The 19,782-nt window shown below is 34.1% G+C and overlaps 1 protein-coding gene across 5 annotated transcripts in view; it reads right to left on the reverse strand.

Annotated features, from left to right (window-relative positions):
* Window positions 1-19,062, reverse strand: part of rg (rugose) — a 327,718-nt gene extending 308,656 nt beyond the window's left edge. For 4 of the 5 annotated variants that reach the window (XM_068387371.1, XM_068387373.1, XM_068387370.1 and 1 more), the window contains exons 1-12: window positions 19,004-19,062; window positions 17,328-17,468; window positions 13,953-14,110; window positions 13,216-13,429; window positions 12,843-13,065; window positions 12,113-12,255; window positions 7,746-7,936; window positions 3,413-3,569; window positions 3,093-3,174; window positions 1,907-2,058; window positions 1,000-1,164; window positions 428-610 (exon numbers count right to left, since the gene is read on the reverse strand). In XM_068387371.1, coding sequence (XP_068243472.1) covers window positions 428-610; window positions 1,000-1,164; window positions 1,907-2,058; window positions 3,093-3,174; window positions 3,413-3,569; window positions 7,746-7,936; window positions 12,113-12,255; window positions 12,843-13,065; window positions 13,216-13,429; window positions 13,953-14,110; window positions 17,328-17,429 — 1,770 coding nt within the window. In that variant the 5' untranslated portion in view covers window positions 17,430-17,468; window positions 19,004-19,062. The remainder of the gene's footprint in view (window positions 1-427; window positions 611-999; window positions 1,165-1,906; window positions 2,059-3,092; window positions 3,175-3,412; window positions 3,570-7,745; window positions 7,937-12,112; window positions 12,256-12,842; window positions 13,066-13,215; window positions 13,430-13,952; window positions 14,111-17,327; window positions 17,469-19,003) is intronic. The other variant, XM_068387372.1, reaches the window with a different exon arrangement.
* Between the last annotated feature and the right edge of the window lie 720 nt (window positions 19,063-19,782).

Raw genomic sequence — 19,782 nt, forward strand, 5'->3', positions numbered from 1 at the left:
TCAAGTTCTAAAAGTGAGCTGGAAAATAACCAAATACAAAATATCAAAAACAATGAAATGAAACCTTATAAAACACTTTCTTTCATTACAAATACACCATGATAAGCAATGTGCTTTGTGCCACAAGTTCATACATCCTGGAAGAGATGTATAAAGCTGACCACAATTCCAAAATAATCCTATTGTGGACCAAGGGTCTTGCCTACAATGAATTGTTGGACAAAGGATGTGTATGCACCCTGGTGCCAACCAGCCAGCAAACAAACCTCTAATGTTTAACCAGAAATGTAATGTTAGATTCATACTCCCATGATGTAAATGATGGATTTATGCAAATAAAGAATTATGCATTTCAATAACAAAATAATCATCCAGAATTTTAGATACAAAGTTTACTGTCATAAAGAATAAGTAAATTGATACTTGCCTCAGGACCACCACCATTACGGTACATTTCCGCATTTACGTAGTACTGTCTGTTATCCCAACCAGATATTGTAGATATTGGACGCTGCTGTCGAATAGCTGGGTCAGTTATGTTATCTGAACGATGTCTCTCATACTGCTCATACATCTGAGCAAACTGAAGCTTGAATTCTTCATATGACACCTGGAATATAAATTTATAATTAAAAAAATTGAATAAATACATCACAGATAGATAAAGCGATACTGCAAAAAACTAAAAAGGCGTATTTTAAAATGGATAATGCTAAAATTCATTATGAGTTGTCTTCAATAATTGTTTACAAGAAATTAAACTCTAAGTCTTTACCATATCTATATTAACATCTTTTAAAGAAGCTACTGTACATGATCTATAAATAGATACTGCAAAAAACTAGAAGGCGTATTTTCAAATGGAAAATGCTAAAATTCATTACGAGTTGTCTTCAATAATTTTTTACAACAAGAAATTAAACTCTACGTCATTTCCATATCTATATTAACATCTTTTAAAGAAGCTACATGATCTATAAATATTCTACATTAGGTTACCTTTGAATGCACTATGGCAAGAGTATCAACCCAGACCCGCCATCCTCCGTACTCATACTTAATGGCGTGATGCAGTAACATCCGAAAGAGTGAATACACCATGTCACTTATTTTCTGTTCCTCTGTTGATCTAGGGTGGATATATGCCAATGCTATCAACCACTCCTGAAATATAAACAAAATATTTAGTATAATTATCTTTAGTTTGATTAAAAGTTAAAGTTACGGGTTTTAGGTCTCCCCGAGATGATCTACATCATTCTCCTCGGGTTTAGTTAAAACTCCATACAAGGTTTAGCTAAAACTGCACATTGACAATTATTCCTTAATATATGATTATAGTGTACAAAATTAATTGGTAATTTTAACAGCTTTAGAAACAGAACATAAATTGTAGTAAAGTAAAATCAATTTCATATTGATGAATGACTAAGTTTCAGATATATATCTGTACACATGTACCATAAAATGCAGTATAGTTAACATTGATGCAAAGTAGATATGACTTAACCCTTTTACCCCCAAAGGACGTACTGGTACGTTTCACAAAACTCATCCCTTTACCCCCATGGACGTACCGGTACGTCCTTGCGAAAAATTGTTATTTACATTTTTTTTTGCATATTCTTTATAATTTTTTTGAGAAACTTCAGGCATTTTCCAAGAGAATGAGACCAACCTGACCTCTGTATGACAAAAATTAAGGCTGTTAGAGCAATTTAAAAAAAAATATACTGTAAAATATGCTTGAAAAAAAGTAACCCCTGGGGGTTAAGGGTTGGAAAGTTCCAAATAGCCTGGGGTAAAAGGGTTAATGTAATAACTATACTAAAGATTTCTGCAAATTTTCTTGGAACTCGAGTTTTAATCAAACAATAAAATGAACAAAGACTAGAGAGATACATACCTGCCACACGGACATCTGCAAAACTGTTCTCCGATTGTCACGGTTGTTATTGCAAAGTAACGTCATGTCAGACAAAAAGAGCTTTTTAACTTCCATTAGTGTATCGGATGGTTTGCTCTGTCGAATCAGGGTTGCACAGACTTTCAGGATCACTGTAAAGGAAAATAGTTTGAAATGCAGTACAAGGTATGCTGTATTATACAGTCTTTAAAACACTAACGTAATACTGTATTATTATAATAAAAAAAAAAAAAGACCTGATATTCATAATCATCTCTGCAATTAGGTGTACTTTACAGGGAATATTTATCAAACTTTACACCCTTGATGTGGAATCTAAACTGGAGATAATCTTAATAACTAATATTATTATAATAAAAAAATAAGACCTGATATTTATAATAATCTCTACAATTAGGTGTACAGGTACAGGGAATACTTATCAAACATTGACACCCTTGATGAGGAATCTTAACTGGAGATGGTCATAATAACTCAAAAATCTAATAAACTTAAATCTTAAAATGGACTAAAAAACAAGACTGAGTTGACATAGAAAACTAAGGCCCGAAAAATAACATACAATATTCAATTCCAATATCAAGTAGAAAGTACTGAACTTCATTACTCAAACCCAAACAAACTCGCTGAATTACCGTACTACAACCATATCACGCAACTGCCATAGTACTATATTATGCTACCAAATGGAATGATGGAAGCCAATCTAAACATTTACATGATATAACTCCAATGCAGTATTAGGAAATAAATTCCAAAATATCTAATGAATGGAGTGGGTTAAGAATGCAAAGAGAATTTACCTAAGCATTAAATCCTACACTCACTCAAGTTACAAATCAATTTTTCTTAAATAAAATTGTCCTTAAAAAATAATAGCAGGCACCATGAATAAAATTATTCCATTATATCATTCAATTTAAAAACTATTAAGAGAAAACTACATTAAATTGAAAAAAAAAGAGAGAGAAAACTACAAAAATACATATTATCTTTGTGTAAGAACTTTTTAAATTAGATGAAAATACAAAAAAAACATTCGCCATTGCCCTAACATTTACTTCTTGAAAATGAAGCATGACAAACCTTATTAGTATTAAAAAGAAACAGTATTTCTTAAATATTCATAATCATGTCTAAACATCAGAACAGCTAAAATACTCACTTGGATTCTCTAATCGGTAATGTGATTCAGGTTCTGGATGCTTACAATACATAACTTGCTGACTGATGTGCTCCGTTAGAATCTGGTACAAAAAAAAACATTTATAAATAGAAAATTGAACTACATAATGTACAGTATAAGAAAACTTTGTTACAAGTAAAACTACCATCTGTATTCAGGGTCATCAGTATTTTTTAACTTCTAAAATATATATCAATCCAATATACAAAGTCAAAAACCCTAAATAATTCTAAATTTATATTCAAGCACTATAATTCACATAATAATTTTGCTAAATCTCAAGGAATGGCATAACTTACCTCGTACAAACAGTTGTAGGTGGGTAATGTTAAAGTTTCCTCGTGGACCAATAGCCTCTCAGCCAGCAGGGTGTAGAGGTTGTGGGGGTTCATGACATCATACTTGCGCCTAAAATGAGCCATCACGTCATCATGTTCACTGTGGACCAGCCACCACCTGGATGGCGCCGTGGTGGTGGCAATGGTGTGTTTTGTGAGGTGTAATTGGTTGGTTGATGTGTTGGGTATCATGGGTAGTGTGGGTTAAGGGTATTATTTGTGTGGTGGTTAGTAATGGGAATAAGTAGTCATGGTGATGGTAGTGGTAGTGATGGTGGTGGTGGTGGTGGTTGGGGCAGAACCAGCCAGGGCACAGGGGCACAGGGGGAGAGAGAGAGAGGGACACGATCACAACACACACACGGCTCTACCAACGCCCCGTGACATAAGCGGCACTAACACAGGGAAAAGAACAGTATGCTTAAAAAACGTCTCAAAACTGACTTTTGGATGGAAGGACGTCCCTGAACCAAATGGAAAACTTGATGATCAAATGAGCAATTAAGTCTCCACTTCACTTTGAGGAAAAGTACCGCTTTGTCTCTTATCTCTCACAATATCACCAGACAGGATATAAAAGGATATTGGAATCTGAACTGATGACAAATAAAGAAAACACTAACAATGTCTTTAAGGTAATAGCTTTAAGTCAAAAGAACTAAGGGGATGACAACTGGCAACTTGTTGTTTACTACTGTATATAGCTATACCATCACTACATAATTATATTCCTCAAATATCAAGAAAGGGGGTGGCTGTATATCTGGTGTGCTTGTAAGCCAATGGGCACTGGATTTCATATGGTTGAGTTAGGAAAATTAGGAAAGTCAAGGATACCTAAATGTTATGAGCATCAGAATATGTAGACATGGAAAACAAATGTTGATTTTGCATTTTACAATTGACCACAATAGATAATCATTGCAGCTGAGAAATAGAAAAGAAAGGAAAGTAAGCACTAGCACTCAAAAGCCCAATCTCCAAATGCTGATTATGACAATATGCAGTGCAACAGTCCTGAAAATTACTTGATCATAAGATTAAACATGGAAAGAACATTCTTGCTATCTTAAGTATCTGCAGTAAAGGCAAAGAGAAAATATATTTCCCTAATGCAGTGACGGTTGGGAAGTTGAATAAATTCTGACAATTGTTTACATGAAAGAAGACACTTTTTAATGAACTGTAACAATTTACAAGGAAACAATTCCTACAGAAGACATTTATCGCTGATCAATGACAATTTAATCGTTTGCTCGAGTAGGGGGTGATCAACTTCCCGAAAAAAGAGAAACTTGAAAATTATATCATACTTTATACATATTCCATCTTTCTCTAATCTGACATTAGCATACACCTACAAGGAAATCATGAACAATCATGTAAAATTTTAATATACTACAGCAATTCTCTAACAGCATAATACTACAGTATTGTAATTAATGCAAAAGTTTCCAAAATGTCAGCAAAACAACAAACTAGAACAGATCCATGAAATTCTAATTTTGTTATTCATTTGTGTAGATTTTTATCAAGTTTGACTACTTTTTCTCAAAATATTCCCAGCCATTCCCTTATTTTTACTACGGTATTTGTTTTTATATTCACAATACAGTATCTTAACTATAAACACAAATTTTTTTTTTACAATACTTTAATCTTATTTATATTTACAAATGCCAGTCCTAAATCGAAGCAAATTGATGAAATAAAATAAAACAAATAATGCCATTTTGCAGAGTATAATCCCTATAATTTTCTCAATCCTTCTTACTGTATTTATTATGAAGTACTGTACATGAATCAATACTGTCATATGCAACGTATGCAGCATATAAAGGTCACAATTTAAAATCAAAATATACTTCCATAATATTCTAGCGTATATTATTTGAGTGATAAAAGGACAGGGAGTTATCAGTCATTAAGATTGCAAAACTCTGAATTTCCCTAGATCCACTATTTTCTTAAAATCTAAGTCTTCGGTTCTTGGGGGAATACTGTACTGCAAACATGATCATATACTGTATTGACTTATTATATGAGGGGAAATGATATTCTCCAATAAGGAGCAATAATTACATGTAATTTCTTTCTAGCAAAAGCAAAACCAATGTACTGTAAAGACAAACGCATAAGAAGAAATCTAGTGCCTTTATTCATTCTGTCAAAAGTATGATTCGAATACAGAACTGCTTATTTTCTGAGCCTTAAAATACTGCCGACACTTAAAACTGCCAACAGTATGTCCATCCTATGATATTCTATAATAAAAATGCAAGGATCATTACTTAGCTTGGAAGTTTGAGCAAAATCATTCATAAGTTTTGGGAAATGGCATGCAAGGCTGCATACTATTGTGTTAGTTCTGTCAAGATAGCAACTTGTGTATTTGTATGTACAGTATGTCAACAACCACTCATTCATCTGGTATAGTCTCTGCTCTGGTGAGATTTCAAGTTTCAATTATGAAGACATGACAATTATCACCTTTTTTTCAACATTATATTGGAAAGTAAAATCACAAAACAAAATGCAAGAATTGGAGTCAGAACCAAAAGGGATTCATTTAGATAAAAATAAAAATGTTTATGTAGTGTTCATGTAATGTACAGTAATAGCAAATGTGATGTTTGGTGTTATCAAAATAATGGTACTCTTAACCCTTTTAACCCCCAAAGGACGTACAGGTACGTTTCACAAAACTCATCCCTTTACCCCCATGGTACGTCCTTGCAAAAAAATGCTATTCAAAATTTTTTTTTTTTGCATATTTTTTATAATTTTTTGAGAAACTTCAGGCATTTTCCAAGAGAATGAGACCAACCTGACCTCTCTATGATGAAAATTAAGGCTGTTACAGCAATTTGAAAAAGATATACTGCAAAATGTGTTTGAAAAAAAATAACCCTTGGGGGTTAAGGGTTGGAAATTTCCAAATAGCCAGGGGGTAAAAGGGTTAAGAGTAAAAGCACAAAATAAATTTGAAATTTAGTCGAGTATGTAGAATAATGCTTTATAACCATGCAGTACTATCCATCAAGAAGTCTTCCACAAAGACAAGAAAATAGTTAGAAACTTAAGTAATACTTAAAATCACTTATAGCTAATGGAAAGGCACTATGGAACTGTAAGATACTGTAACACTATTATTTTACATTCAAGAGGATTAAGTTGACAATACAGCTAAGTAGAAATGAAAGTTTATCAAAGTAAGGCTATTGCAATATCATGGCTAATATCTTATAAAAATTCATTCATGTACAGTTCATATGAGAATAAAAGTATATAAACTTATACAAACATTTATATGTATCACACACTAAAGATACAGCACTAATGTATCCTCATTCAACTAGACAACTTTTTTCTGTCACCCTAGACATTCAAATTCCACAAGATAAAAAATAATTCATCAAATAATTTCTAACATTTCACTACTTCATTTAGTCCTGTCTTACTCAAAATAACATATTTCATTATAGAATATTTCAGTAATAAGTATTTATGTGGATGCGAATATTTTTTACAAGTTATTTATGTGTAATTATGTTGGTAATTCCTTTCGTCGATTCATTAAATCAAGCACAACATATATCAAATACTGTACAGTACGTTCCTTAAATTTTCAAAAATCCTAATTTATAAAATTACCCTGATTTCAAACTCATTCTCACTATTGATAATGAACTTGATAATATTAATCAATTACTGTTTGCATAAACAATTCATTACTTTTCATCTATTCATCCATACCCACAAATTCTTTATTGCACATATATACTTCTGCTGTCTTACATATCCAACAAATACTGTACACAACTACACTGCAGTCTGACATAAGTATATCCTGGGTGTAAGAAGTTTACCCCCACTATTTACTCTCTGAATTGGATGGGTGTAGCTCAAGTGCTAAATCTTGAGAAGGTATTTTCTAAGCCTATGACTTACATTGAATTTGAAATGGGTTGTTTAATTAAGATTAAATGCATGTATCCCGTAAAATGTATAATACTTGCAAAAGCAACTACGACTTCATTCAAATCCATAGCATACCATTCAAGCTTTTACAATCATTTATAAACATTCCAAAACTACAAAAAACTGAAAAAAAAAAAAATTACCATCATCCTAAAGATTAATATGAAAAAATAGGCTCTAGTTCAGTTTTCACGAAAAAGAGAATTTTTATGAAAAAATTCTGTTAAGTTAAGAATTGAAATGTTTAACTAAATAAGCTGATTCCAAGAAATGCAAGTTTAAATTGGAAATTTAATACTGAATGTCAACATACTTGTGGGTCGATCTTGAGAGGAAGTAACCGAGTAACTTGAGGGCTTGTAATCTGATCAGCTGACTCTCCGAAGCCAGGAGCTTGAAGACTGTTCGTACCCCGTGTTTAGCATCAAATGCTGGAACCATTGACGATGGGTGCTCTGACATGAGGGACATGAGCATCTGAAGTACGTCATGGAGATTTTCATCCTGAAGTGACAAAAAAAAGTAATTGGTATGATTAAAAAAGAAGAAAATAACCAGGGTAGTTGATGATGAAATTGATCTTTATTTTTTTCCTTTTTCCATTGTCTGACTTTCATAGAATTAAATACCGTACTTATTTTAGACTAATACTTGTTAAATAGATAAAATTCTCATAATTTTACACTTGAAAATAAAGTGAAAATTCACCAGATACGAGTGCCAACATTTTCATTTACATTTAAATGACCACAAACCTCAATGGAAAGGACAGATTTTAAATTACTATTTTCATAATCTACACTATTCTAATTTGTAGTAGAAAAATATACTCTTGGACAAATTCTAAATTAATATTTTCATAATCTACTGTATACACCTCTTCACCTAATGTACTGTATAAAAACAAATATCTCTAAATACTGCATATAAATTATTTCTATAAAACTCCCCTGATGTTTATAATGTTTCTCTTTCAAAGACTAGTTTACATAGATGTTTATTCTAAAAATAAAAATAATCTGTTTTCTTTCCTTTCAATAGACCTAGCCTCTGTTACAGTAATGAGACAATCTAACAGTTAATGGAAATAACCTGGCTTGGGTACACTGTAGATGACTTGCCTTCCGTTAGTTTTATTAACTTTGCATTATTAGGAAGACACTTCATAGTAACGAGCTTCAAAATAATTTTTTCTCTTTGGTTTCAGTTAATAAATATAAGAATACCATGAGTCTTCAAGCAAAGAGACTCCAGCTTAACCTGCCCTATATGAAATCTTCGCTGAACTCCTCAATTTAATACCTCCACCAACATAGTTGGGACGAAGTTATGTTTACATCCGTTTGTTTGTTTGTGAACAACTTCCTGGCCAAAATTTTACTCATAGAGTAGTGAAACTTTCAGGGATTAATTCTAATGTTGAGACATGCAAGTGATTCAATTTTTAAAGTCCTAGGTCAAATGTCATAGTCAAGATTGAGCAAAAGGTCAAGAAATAGGCTGTTGTGGCGCAGGCCTGCACTCTCAGAGTGCTTTTCTAATGCCTAGTGTTTCTATTGTGCCACTCAGTAAGAGTTCGATCATCTTTCCCAAATTACTTCAGTTCTTTCCACTACGAAACCCACACATTTCCATGATCTGGTCTGCTCTTTACGACCACTGGATTTCATGGTAAAAGATCAAGCTGATATCCTGGATTCTAATATCTTCCATATGGTGAAGTAAGTGTTTATGAGTAACCAAATTCATGTATTCATATACTGATGAGAAAGAATATTGTTTATTAGATAAATCTTTTAACCCTTTTACCCCCAAAGAACGTACTGGTACGTTTCACAAAAGCCATCCCTTTACCCCCATGGACGTACCGGTACGTCCTTGCAAAAAAATGCTATAAAATTTTTTTTTTTCATATTTTTGATAATTTTGAGAAAATTCAGGCATTTTCCAAGAGAATGAGACCAGCCTGACCTCTCTATGACAAAAATTAAGGCTGTTAGAGCAATTTAAAAAAAATATACACCAAAATGTGCTGGGAAAAAAATAACCCCCTGGGAGTTAATGGTTGGAAATTTCCAAATAGCCTGGGGGTAAAAGGGTTAAAGTTTCAGCGAAAGCTGATCAGTTGCATCATTATTCCAATGGCAGTGAGCATCGGTCTAATGAAGATTCAGCAACTAGCACTATTCTAGTTTTCCCTATCTGCGTGAATGTAGGTTCTAGTACCTCAACTGCCAAAATGAGTCACTTGCCTAACGGAAGCAAAAAGATTACCGTTCAAATAAAGTAAAGGGAAGGCCTGTAGTTAACTTATTACAGAATTCATCCAGCCATGAAGACGAAGATGAAGATAATACAGAGGAAACGTATCCAACTTTACTTCAGGTTACTTAGGGAAAGTTCTGATTCTATCCATTCTTTAAAGTCATCAGAAGTTGCAACTCCAAGATGATTCATATTCCTCAATTTTCAAACATTTTTATAGATAGAATCAATAAACTGTCATCTCTTGTGCATAAAAAAGCTACTACAGTAATCCTGATTTCCATTTAATGTTAAAACCTTTCCTTTCATAAAACCATTCTGTTATTCATAAAACCTTATTACCACTTCAGATATACTGTACAGTAGTTAATTCTTTTGAGTACATTGCGAACGTAAAACAAAAGAAAATCTTTGAATACAGAGTTTGCGAGATGGTTAATCAAAGAAATGCTGCTCTTTGGTTATAAATTGGGAAATATTCTGGATATCCTCTCTTCTGCAAAACCTTGTATTAAAGAACTCTGCAAGTAATTATGATCTTTATTTCATTTTATATTATTTCACTTTAGATATAACTATTTCTAGTAGGTTTCCCAAAGGAAACAGCAGCCTTTGCAAGTTTTGTAGTTAAGTGTAGGGAACAAGTGTTCCTTTATGATTAGGACAGTTTATGATGAGCAAAAATATTCTTTGATTTCTTCTCGTATAAAGAGGCGGCACATGTGAGCTAGTACAGAGGTAAGGTATTTGCCTAGCATTCGCATGGCAGCAGATAGATCCCAGCCCGGGACAGTGAGTTTTAAGATGTTTACTGGGGAGGCCACTGCTGTGGTTAGGCCCCACAGCGGATTGTTGGATTTGCCTGGCTGGCGTTCTGGTGAGCATCTATTCTGATGAAACTGGAATCACACACATTTAACCTTTAAACCCCAATGTGACACTTTGAGGTCTCTTTTCTGAAAAATCCCCATTTTTTTTTTCAATTGTCCTGTAGCAGCTACATCTCACAAATTTTCTCCTCCAAGAAATTTTTTTGGTATCAGAAGTATACCATTAAGACTGCGATAGCAGACATTCCTACACCAACATGGCTCCTAGAACTTCTGGGATGATGTTATAATGGTCTTTCCCAAAAGATCCCTGTAGAAGCAAGGTTGTCCCACTTTATTTGGTTTGGGAAATCCTTCATCTCGAACCGTGAGTCCTGTCCGTGCTCAAAGAGGGCTATCTAATTCCTCAGTTCTCCAATCCTTCGTTGTTCAAGGAATCCATAACCCTTTCCAAGTTATCTAACCAATAAAGCAAAGTAGAGATTACAAAACCCTTAGAGAAAAATATACTTATAGATTCTTAAGTCCATCAATGTAATGGATTCTGGGGTTTTACGACAGGTTATTCATAGTCTCTGAAGCATCAGGAAATTGGAGGTTGGTTCTAAATGTTTTGATTCCAAACAAGTTTAGAATTCTAGAGAAATATTTAACAAATGAGGTCTTGAACTGCTATAATAGGATAGCATGATGCAGTTCCATAAAAAATATAGTAAACTTCCCTTCCTAAAAACTGCGACTAAATGAAATAAAAAACTCAAAAGTAAATAGTGTTGATAAATGCTACCATTAAAATACTATCCATTTACAACATCACACTTGTACGTAAATCTACTGTATCAAGGGAATTTTGGACATAAATTCATAACACCAGGAATAAACACACAGAATGTAGAGCAGCATTCTGTGGTTAACTTTAATGCACATTGTTCATTATGACAAGCCTAACCCCACAATTTGGTGCCCAAGCACAACAGTAAATTCCCCAGTAATTAGCTTAAATTCACAGTCCCAGCTGGGATCGATCTGCTGCCACAGGAATGCTAAGCGAACGCATTACCACAGCACTAGGTGATGTAGTTTCCATGAACTTTATACAGTACTGTATCATAATATTGTACAGTACCAAAATTATATCAAAAGTTTCTCAGACTAATAAAGAAATAGCTGTACACTGGTGCTAGAAAAGGAATGAGGGAAGAAGCGTGGGTAGTGGTAGGGGTGGGGGGGTGGGGGGTAGTCATAGTAGCGGGCAGTAGTTGGATGTAGAACGGCACCTCGTAGTATCAGGGGATATTGAGGAAGGAGAGGACTAATTGGTAAGGGACCTATGGTAGTGGTTCTAACATGCCCCAGTTACTATACCGACACTCTATTAGAGAGAGCGAGCTGGGTTTATTCCTGACAGTCCAAGCAACTTTTCTCTCTGGTATATTTAGCTGTATTTATACCTTAGAAATGGTGCTATAAGGAGCATTTCACTGGGCGACAGGTCCCTCGCCTAGAAATAGATTTTTCCTTCGTCAAAATCTCTTTACCATCTATCATCACAACTACATCAAAACTGATTAGATGAATTACATACCTCATGCATAGTAGAGAGAAAATTCAAGATGGCCTGGAGCTCATCTTCCTTGACACCATTTCCAATCATAATCAGTTGCTTGAGAAACAGTAGCATATATGCACGTAAACTAACCACGTCCTTATCGCTTGGGCGTGGTCCATCTGTAATATAAATGATACTTTAGCAGTTTGAAGATGAAATTGTCCATTAAGATAAATATATTGGCTTTAAATACAATTGTAAAATGAAATGAATTATAAAAAAAAATCTAAATTTTACATTGCTGCACCATAATGTAAAAAAAGGAATAATTATGCAATATATTGTACAGTTCAGCAAATTAATTCATAGAAGTTTGAATTTATAAGGTAATAGCATTTGAGAATTAAACTTTCAGAAAAGAGATATGACCTTTTTAACCCTTTTACCCCCAAAGGACCAACTGATACGTTTCACAAAAGCCATCCCTTTACCCCCATGGACGTACCGGTACGCCCTCGCAAAACAATGCTATAAAAATTTTTTTTTCATATTTTTGATAATTATTTGAGAAAATTCAGGCATTTTCCAAGAGAATGAGACCAACCTGACCTCTCTATGACAAAAATTAAGGCTGTTAGAGCAATTTTCAAAAAAATATAATGCAAAATGTGCTGGGAAAAAAATAACCCCCTGGGGGTTAAGGGTTGGAAATTTCCAAATAGCCTGGGGGAAAAAGGGTTAAAAGGCTACAATACTCTTAACTTACCTAGACCCTTTGGATTAATACCACTCTTATCCCTGGGATTGACAACCCAATAATAGTACTTCAGAGTGTGCATAGTCTGCAGCACTGTTGAGACTCTCCGAACAGATCCATATATCTGCGTGTCAGAGAGGAACTCTGTTGCCAGGTAAGTGTATAGTCGCATTTGAACTACAACTGGAGAATATATCCACAAAGATGGATTGAATAAGATGTGGTCCAACAGCTGAAAATAAAGAAAAACAAAAAAAATACACTGTATTTTGGCCTATGTACTTTGATTCTGACTAACAAAATTATAGCATTAAAAGTGAGAACTGAATATCAAAGTACTGTGCAGCACTGTGTATGCAAAAACCTGACTAATTCCACATACCTGTTTCAGCAAAAGATCTGAATTTGAATTGGGGCAGGTGACGAGGAACTTGGTAAGCTTGAGAAAGGCCGTTAGCACTTCCATTGTGACGTGGTGTCTCGAGGCGCGGTGGAGGAGATGGGATATTACAAGGAACCCTCTATTCTGGACCATGTGCTGCTGGACTGTATTACAGCTTTCAACCATCTCACATATAAAACCTATCAAGGTTGACCTGTAAAAATTAAAAATAAATGATAAGTTCAAGTTTACATACAAACATACATACATATACCAAGGCACTTCCCCCAATTTTGGGGGTAGCCGACATCAAACAAATGAAACAGAAAAGGGGACCTCTCCTCTCTACGTTCCTCCCAGCCTGACAAGGGACTCAACCGAGTTCGGCTGGTACTGCTAGGGGTGCCACAGCCCACCCTCCCCCGTTATCCATCACAGATGAAGCTTCATAACACTGAATCAAGTTTGGCAGGTAAAAATTAATACTGTACAGTACTGTATATAAAAAATGACAGGGTTGTTTGCATAACTCTCAAATTTATATTTGTATCATTGTTGTACGTATAAAAACCTTGTCAAGATTCTACATTAATTTCAACTTCTACAAGCTCATCATTGTATCTATTCTACCCCAAAAGTTTCCTAAAACCCCAAACCAATAAAAATTCATATTTCCATTTTAAACTAAATACAAACATATCACAAACAGGTTACTGCACATTAAATCATATCCATACCCTAGAGAAGGATCCTTGTTGGTGTTATAATAGTCGTTAATAGCAGGGGGTGTGTCATGGGGTAGATCAAGCTGCTGGAACAGCGGAAAAAGCACCTGAATGCCTCCCATACTATTTAAGGTACTGTGGATGCTGTAGGTAACAACGGCTTTCACATCCTGTAATAAGCAAAAATTAATCAAATACTGTATAGACTTTTTAGTTAGTATATTTGTTAATTTATAAAAAAAAAAAAACATGTATTAAAATAATTGAACAATGGTACAGAACTTACACATGAAACTTTAACACTATCATAATTCTGTAATAGGGTTCTTTCAATAAAATCTTATATGAAGAACAAAATCAGCCCGATATAGTTAACAAATAAAAAACAGTATATAACTCTATTCATCTGGAAAAATATAGAGTACATTCCTTCTCATGACCATGAAAAGCTTAAAATATGAAACCACTTTCTTATACATATTCTGTAGACGTCAATAAGAATATGGGTTAAACTTAAGACTCCTATTCACTACTTTTGTTGTAATTTATATTTTTCTCGGGTAAAACGTAAAAACAAAACAACTCTAAAAATACATTATCCGTGTAAATACATAATGAGAGAAAAATAAATAATTAACTTATGATGAGTAGCGTTTTTTCTAAGTTATGTGTTATTCTTCATACTGCCACACAGCTCCCGTTGCTGTGTATGTTTGTTCTTATTATTTTTAACTCCACTTCTTTAGGCACTGTGAAATTTTTGCCTAAATGCACAGTAGCTGCACCCACTGATCTCTTTGCCCCAATGGAAACAAATTAGCTATTAGATTTTGGCGTGCTTTATTCATTTGTTTAAGCAGGTACACCTTGATTTTACGAATTTCACTTTGAATTGGCCAATCAGAATCCAGATATATTTTGAGCACTTCTTTTGATTGGGTCATCATCAAATTCGTTAAATGGTGCGACTCATAAGTTGATTTTTAAATAAAAAAAATCTTAGTTGTGGCATGGTTACCGAACGGGAAAGATCAAAACATACTCCAGACGAAGCTATTAAGACTATTTTTAACTAATAACAATGAAAGTTTGGATCTTCCATCAGAAATTAATTAAGTGTCCCAAGTGTTGCATATTGCATTTCATGTACAGGTGATAGATCGACATTACTGGCCACGTCCCGGTAGAGCTTCAAAGACGAACTAAGAAGAGTGGCCAGTGCATTTTCACTGTAAAGCTAGAAATACGAAGCTAAGAAGAGTGACAAGGTTAGTTTTATGAACAAAAACTATTTTGAAGCTAAACTGTCGCCCTTGTTTTTACACCTGATTCAGATAATTCAAACTCTAACTATTAAGGTAAATCATTGCAGACTTTGTCTCAGCCTACGGTAAGGATATGACTGTCTCAGATGGGTCACAGGGAGTGGGTCGTAGGTAGGAAAGGATACGGTTTCCGGGTTAGGTTAGGTTAGTTGGTGCTTGTACCTGTTTCCCTTTGAAAATCGGACCATGTTAAAAATAGAAAAGTTTACGTTCGATAGAAAATGGACACAAGACAGAACTAAGCTCGAGATAACTGCAGCAGTTAGTCTGAGTTGTTTCACCCTCTTATGTTTGGATGAAAATTAATTTTTTTTTTTAGTTTTCATGTTGTTTTGCTGATTTCTGCTGTTATTATCTTCAGTTATTTGTTAGTTTTAATTTTATTCTATCCAAAACTCCAATTCTCACTTTTCCAGAAGTTAATAACACCAGAAGAATATAACAACAAAACACTAATAGGAAAAAAATTATTTTTCAGGCAAACATGCTTGGGTAAAACAACGAAATTTTACCAGTAATTGCTTCTATGTAGCAAATATACTACAGTATATTTTACGATGTTCATTATTAAAAAAACACACATGGTATTATAACTAGGCTCTTACTAGGTAAATAGGTCCCTGCTAATGAAAATAAAACTGTAAACACCTAAATTATACCAAAACTAACTAAAATCTAACAAATGTAAGCAATTCATATAATCTTTAAATTTCCTTGGTAGTTGGCTAACAGCTTAGATAACTACTGTATGTACAGTACAGTAGGCCTATAGCATTTTTACTATGGATTATAAAGGTAAATTGTTGAGTAGGCAGTTGTCCTATGACTGTATAAATTGATGGTCATTTCAGTAAATCATGTGCCAACAAATGAGTAATCAATATTTCACACTGGTTTTCTTTAAACTTGTATACAGTACATTCAAAACATGGGCTTTGCTTTTACCAATTGTCACTATAACACAGACAAAACGTATTACTGTCTTCTATTAGAATGCCTGCATTGTCAATAATAACCTGAAATAGTAAGAATTAAAGCTACCTGTCCTTTCTTACAAATGCAAAGCCATTTTCCGTATTCATGAACACAGTACACACTAAAATGTAAACCTGAAAGGTTATGGTTACGTAGGCTACAAGTGGCTTGATAAATTACCAAATCTCTGAAACCCTTCTTTAGTGTAGGTCTGTAGGATAGGTGGGGTGAGATGCTCCCCCTCAAAAATCCAGGAGAAGCACTCTTGGCAAGGCCAAAGGGACACTGGTGTCCAGGGGAGCAAAAGTGTCTCTTATTTTCCCTGTCAATTAGGCCACTACACACTAGGTTAGGTTAGGCTATGGCAAGTGGCTAGATAAATTACACCTATAAAACCCTTCTTTAGTGTAGTCTGTAGGATAGGTGGGGTGAGATGCTCCCCTTCAAAAAACCGGTAGAAGCACTCTTGGCAAGACCAAAAGGAAACTGGTGTCCAGGGGCGCAAAAGTGGCTCTTATTTTTTCCTGTAGGTTAAGCCACTGCACACTAAGTTAGGTTAGGTTATGGCAAGTTAGGGTAGGGTAGGGCAAGTTATGTATTGTACAAGTTGGGTTGTTTCATGACGTTTACTTTATAGTGATCTTTAATTAAAATGCATGAAACATAGGCCAGCATTTTCGCTGTTGATTTTCTAGTTAGACCTCAGGTAGGCTCACTGTTGCCTTTGGATGTGTACACTCAAGTGATTTTCCTATTGTTACCTATGGATTTGTATACTCAACCTCTAACCAAAGTAAAATTTCTCACAATAACACCCATTTTGGGCCATTTATGACTAGAAGTAAAACTATCTAAATGAATAAAACTATCTAAATGAATAGAGTTTTTCATTCCTATTGGGCAACTCACACACAACGATAATAGCCTAGAAACCTCAGATACTCCTGTGCACAGTCCAGACTCCAGAAAGAACACACAGTCTAGTACTGGGAAATGTTTATGCATTTTTTAAATGAAATATAATCATCGTACATTTCTCTGTGTACTTATTCACAAAATACGAGATAATTAAGAGTCATTGCCTTACCTGCAACATAAGAGCATGAGGATTGTGGACGAAAAAAGATGGATTTCCTTTGGGTGCAGACTGGAGGCAAAGCTGGGAGTCCGTAGCCACTGGATTGTACATAAACACTATCGCTGCCGCTAACTTTCCATCATACAGCACCTGAGAAAAAAAAATCATGTCAATAATCTTAATCAGAAACAATCAAACATGTGTAGCAAAAACATTTCATGTCAATAATCTTAATCAGATATAAACACGTGTAAAAAAATCATGTCAATAACCTTAATCAGAAATAAACACGTGTAGCAAAAAAAATCATGTCAATAATATTAATCAGAAATAAACACGTGTAGCAAAACAAGCATGTCAATCTTAATCAGAAATAAACACATGTGTAGCAAGCAATTATAATACCCATATTTATAATCACGTAAATAATTAACAACTGGGATTAACAAGTAGAGTACTTTATCTTTGAGTGTCTAATTAAGTTTAAGAAACGAGACTATACAAAAGGCCTTACTATATTTCATGACTTATTTTTCTTGTACTACATTTCTCAAGAAGAACTTTTAAAAGGTAACATATAACAATATTACTTTGGCGTGGATATTGCTGTGAACAACATTGTTTCCTAAGTGCTGTACTAAAATGTAAAAACATCACGCAAATAATTGGGAAAATATAAATACAATTCATAAATAGATAAGGAGTTAAATAAATATAGTTGATTCTCTGTGCATAAAGAACAACATGAATTAGTCCATTTCTTCTTTGCCTTCGTTAGCTTTTTCCATTTCTATGTGGGATATCTGTTTCTAGACAGTCATTAGTTTTAGGAAACTTATCTACGGTCTATTAAAAATATTACCCTGCAAATGTTTAGAATATCTTTTCCATTTTCCTAAACCTGATTCAAACCAGCTAAAATTTCTGGATCATAAGAAATGGTAGGTCTAATGCTAACCTTAGCTGTTAAATAGACTAATTCATATCGAGTTGGGGTAACCATAAACTATTATTATTATTTCGATTCTTGAAGTTCAGAAAAAAAATAAAAAGGGGAAAAGTGATATTATCTAAAATGTCAAAATCAAATTATCTATTTTTAATGTATCTTCCTTACATTTATATTGAACCTTAAATATAAAAGTTGACAAGTTCTAGGGTCTAAAAATAGGCCTATTTCAAAGACATGTAAGAAAAAAAAAGAAAGAAAGAAAAAATCACTTTGGTAATAACTGGTAAAACACTTCTGGCTATAGCCTAGGCCCTAGATGAAATAAGATCAACCAAAATAAATGGATTAGGGTCTACCAGGTAAAACTCAATTGTTTTGGGAGTTCATACAACATATACCTTTATTAACAAACAAACATCAAAGCCTTCATAAATTTAAGCTAACCAACATCGGGCAAAAGAATAAGCTTTAGCCTACAAGATAAAGACCCTTCTAATTAGTACACACCAAAAACTAAAAATAAAGCCAGTGTTAGAATAAATTATTCAGAAAGAAATACATAAATGCATGCTTTATTGAGGTATAAGGTTAAAGGATATGTTTGCAAGTAAAGAGATTACATAAATACATGCTTTGTTGAGGTATGAGGTATTAAAAGGACATGTTTGCAAAGAAAAAAAAATATGTTTCTTGATAGAGCACATGAAGAGAAATGAAATTTTAATAGACCTACCCTTCGGTGGTTCTCTGGCAATTGGAGGTAACTCTCGTTGTCAAACCGGAACTGACTCTGAAAAGATAAAAAAAGAGGAGACCATCACCCATGCTGTACCAGAGAGACCCAGAGGTGAGCTAGAAAGGAGATAGAAGAGGGTAAGAAAGAGTTATACAGCCTACAATCGAATTCATGAGTCAGGCACTAATGAAATTCAGTGAATATTGCGATTTGCAAGAAAAAACAGTACTCTGATAGATGCGGCTACTTTCACAGAACTAGCGAATTTCATGCCAAGACAAAGTTTCTTTTTATAAGTATAACCGTCATTGTTTGTAAAGGAAGGTGAAATTAAGACATTTATTAATAAAGTGGAGCTTTTTACGGAATATATATGGTGCAAAGAATGCCTTGGAATGTATACAATAAAATTAATTAGGAAAGGTCCTGTAGAGGGTTGGGTTCCCCTGCTAGGCCTATAGGGCCAGAAAAGTGGATAACGTGTGTATTTCAAGCAGTTGTAACTGAATACATAATATTGAAAAGTAATTTATACCAGTGCGACAGCATAATGAAAAGCAATGTTGTTTTCTATCACATTAGGTCAAAATAAACTAAAATCAACTTATACTATAGTAAACCATGAGTTCTACTTACAAAAAAAATCTTATATTTTAGCCTACTAATGTCAGCCGGAGATAATAGTTCAGTTGATCAGCTATTACCATTTACCAGTTCAAAATGTTCTCTCTCTCTCTCTCTCTCTCTCTCTCTCTCTCTCTCTCTCTCTCTCTCCT

Source organism: Palaemon carinicauda, chromosome 14 (assembly GCF_036898095.1).
Source record: "Palaemon carinicauda isolate YSFRI2023 chromosome 14, ASM3689809v2, whole genome shotgun sequence".
In the NCBI taxonomy this organism is placed as follows: Eukaryota; Metazoa; Arthropoda; class Malacostraca; order Decapoda; family Palaemonidae; genus Palaemon; species Palaemon carinicauda.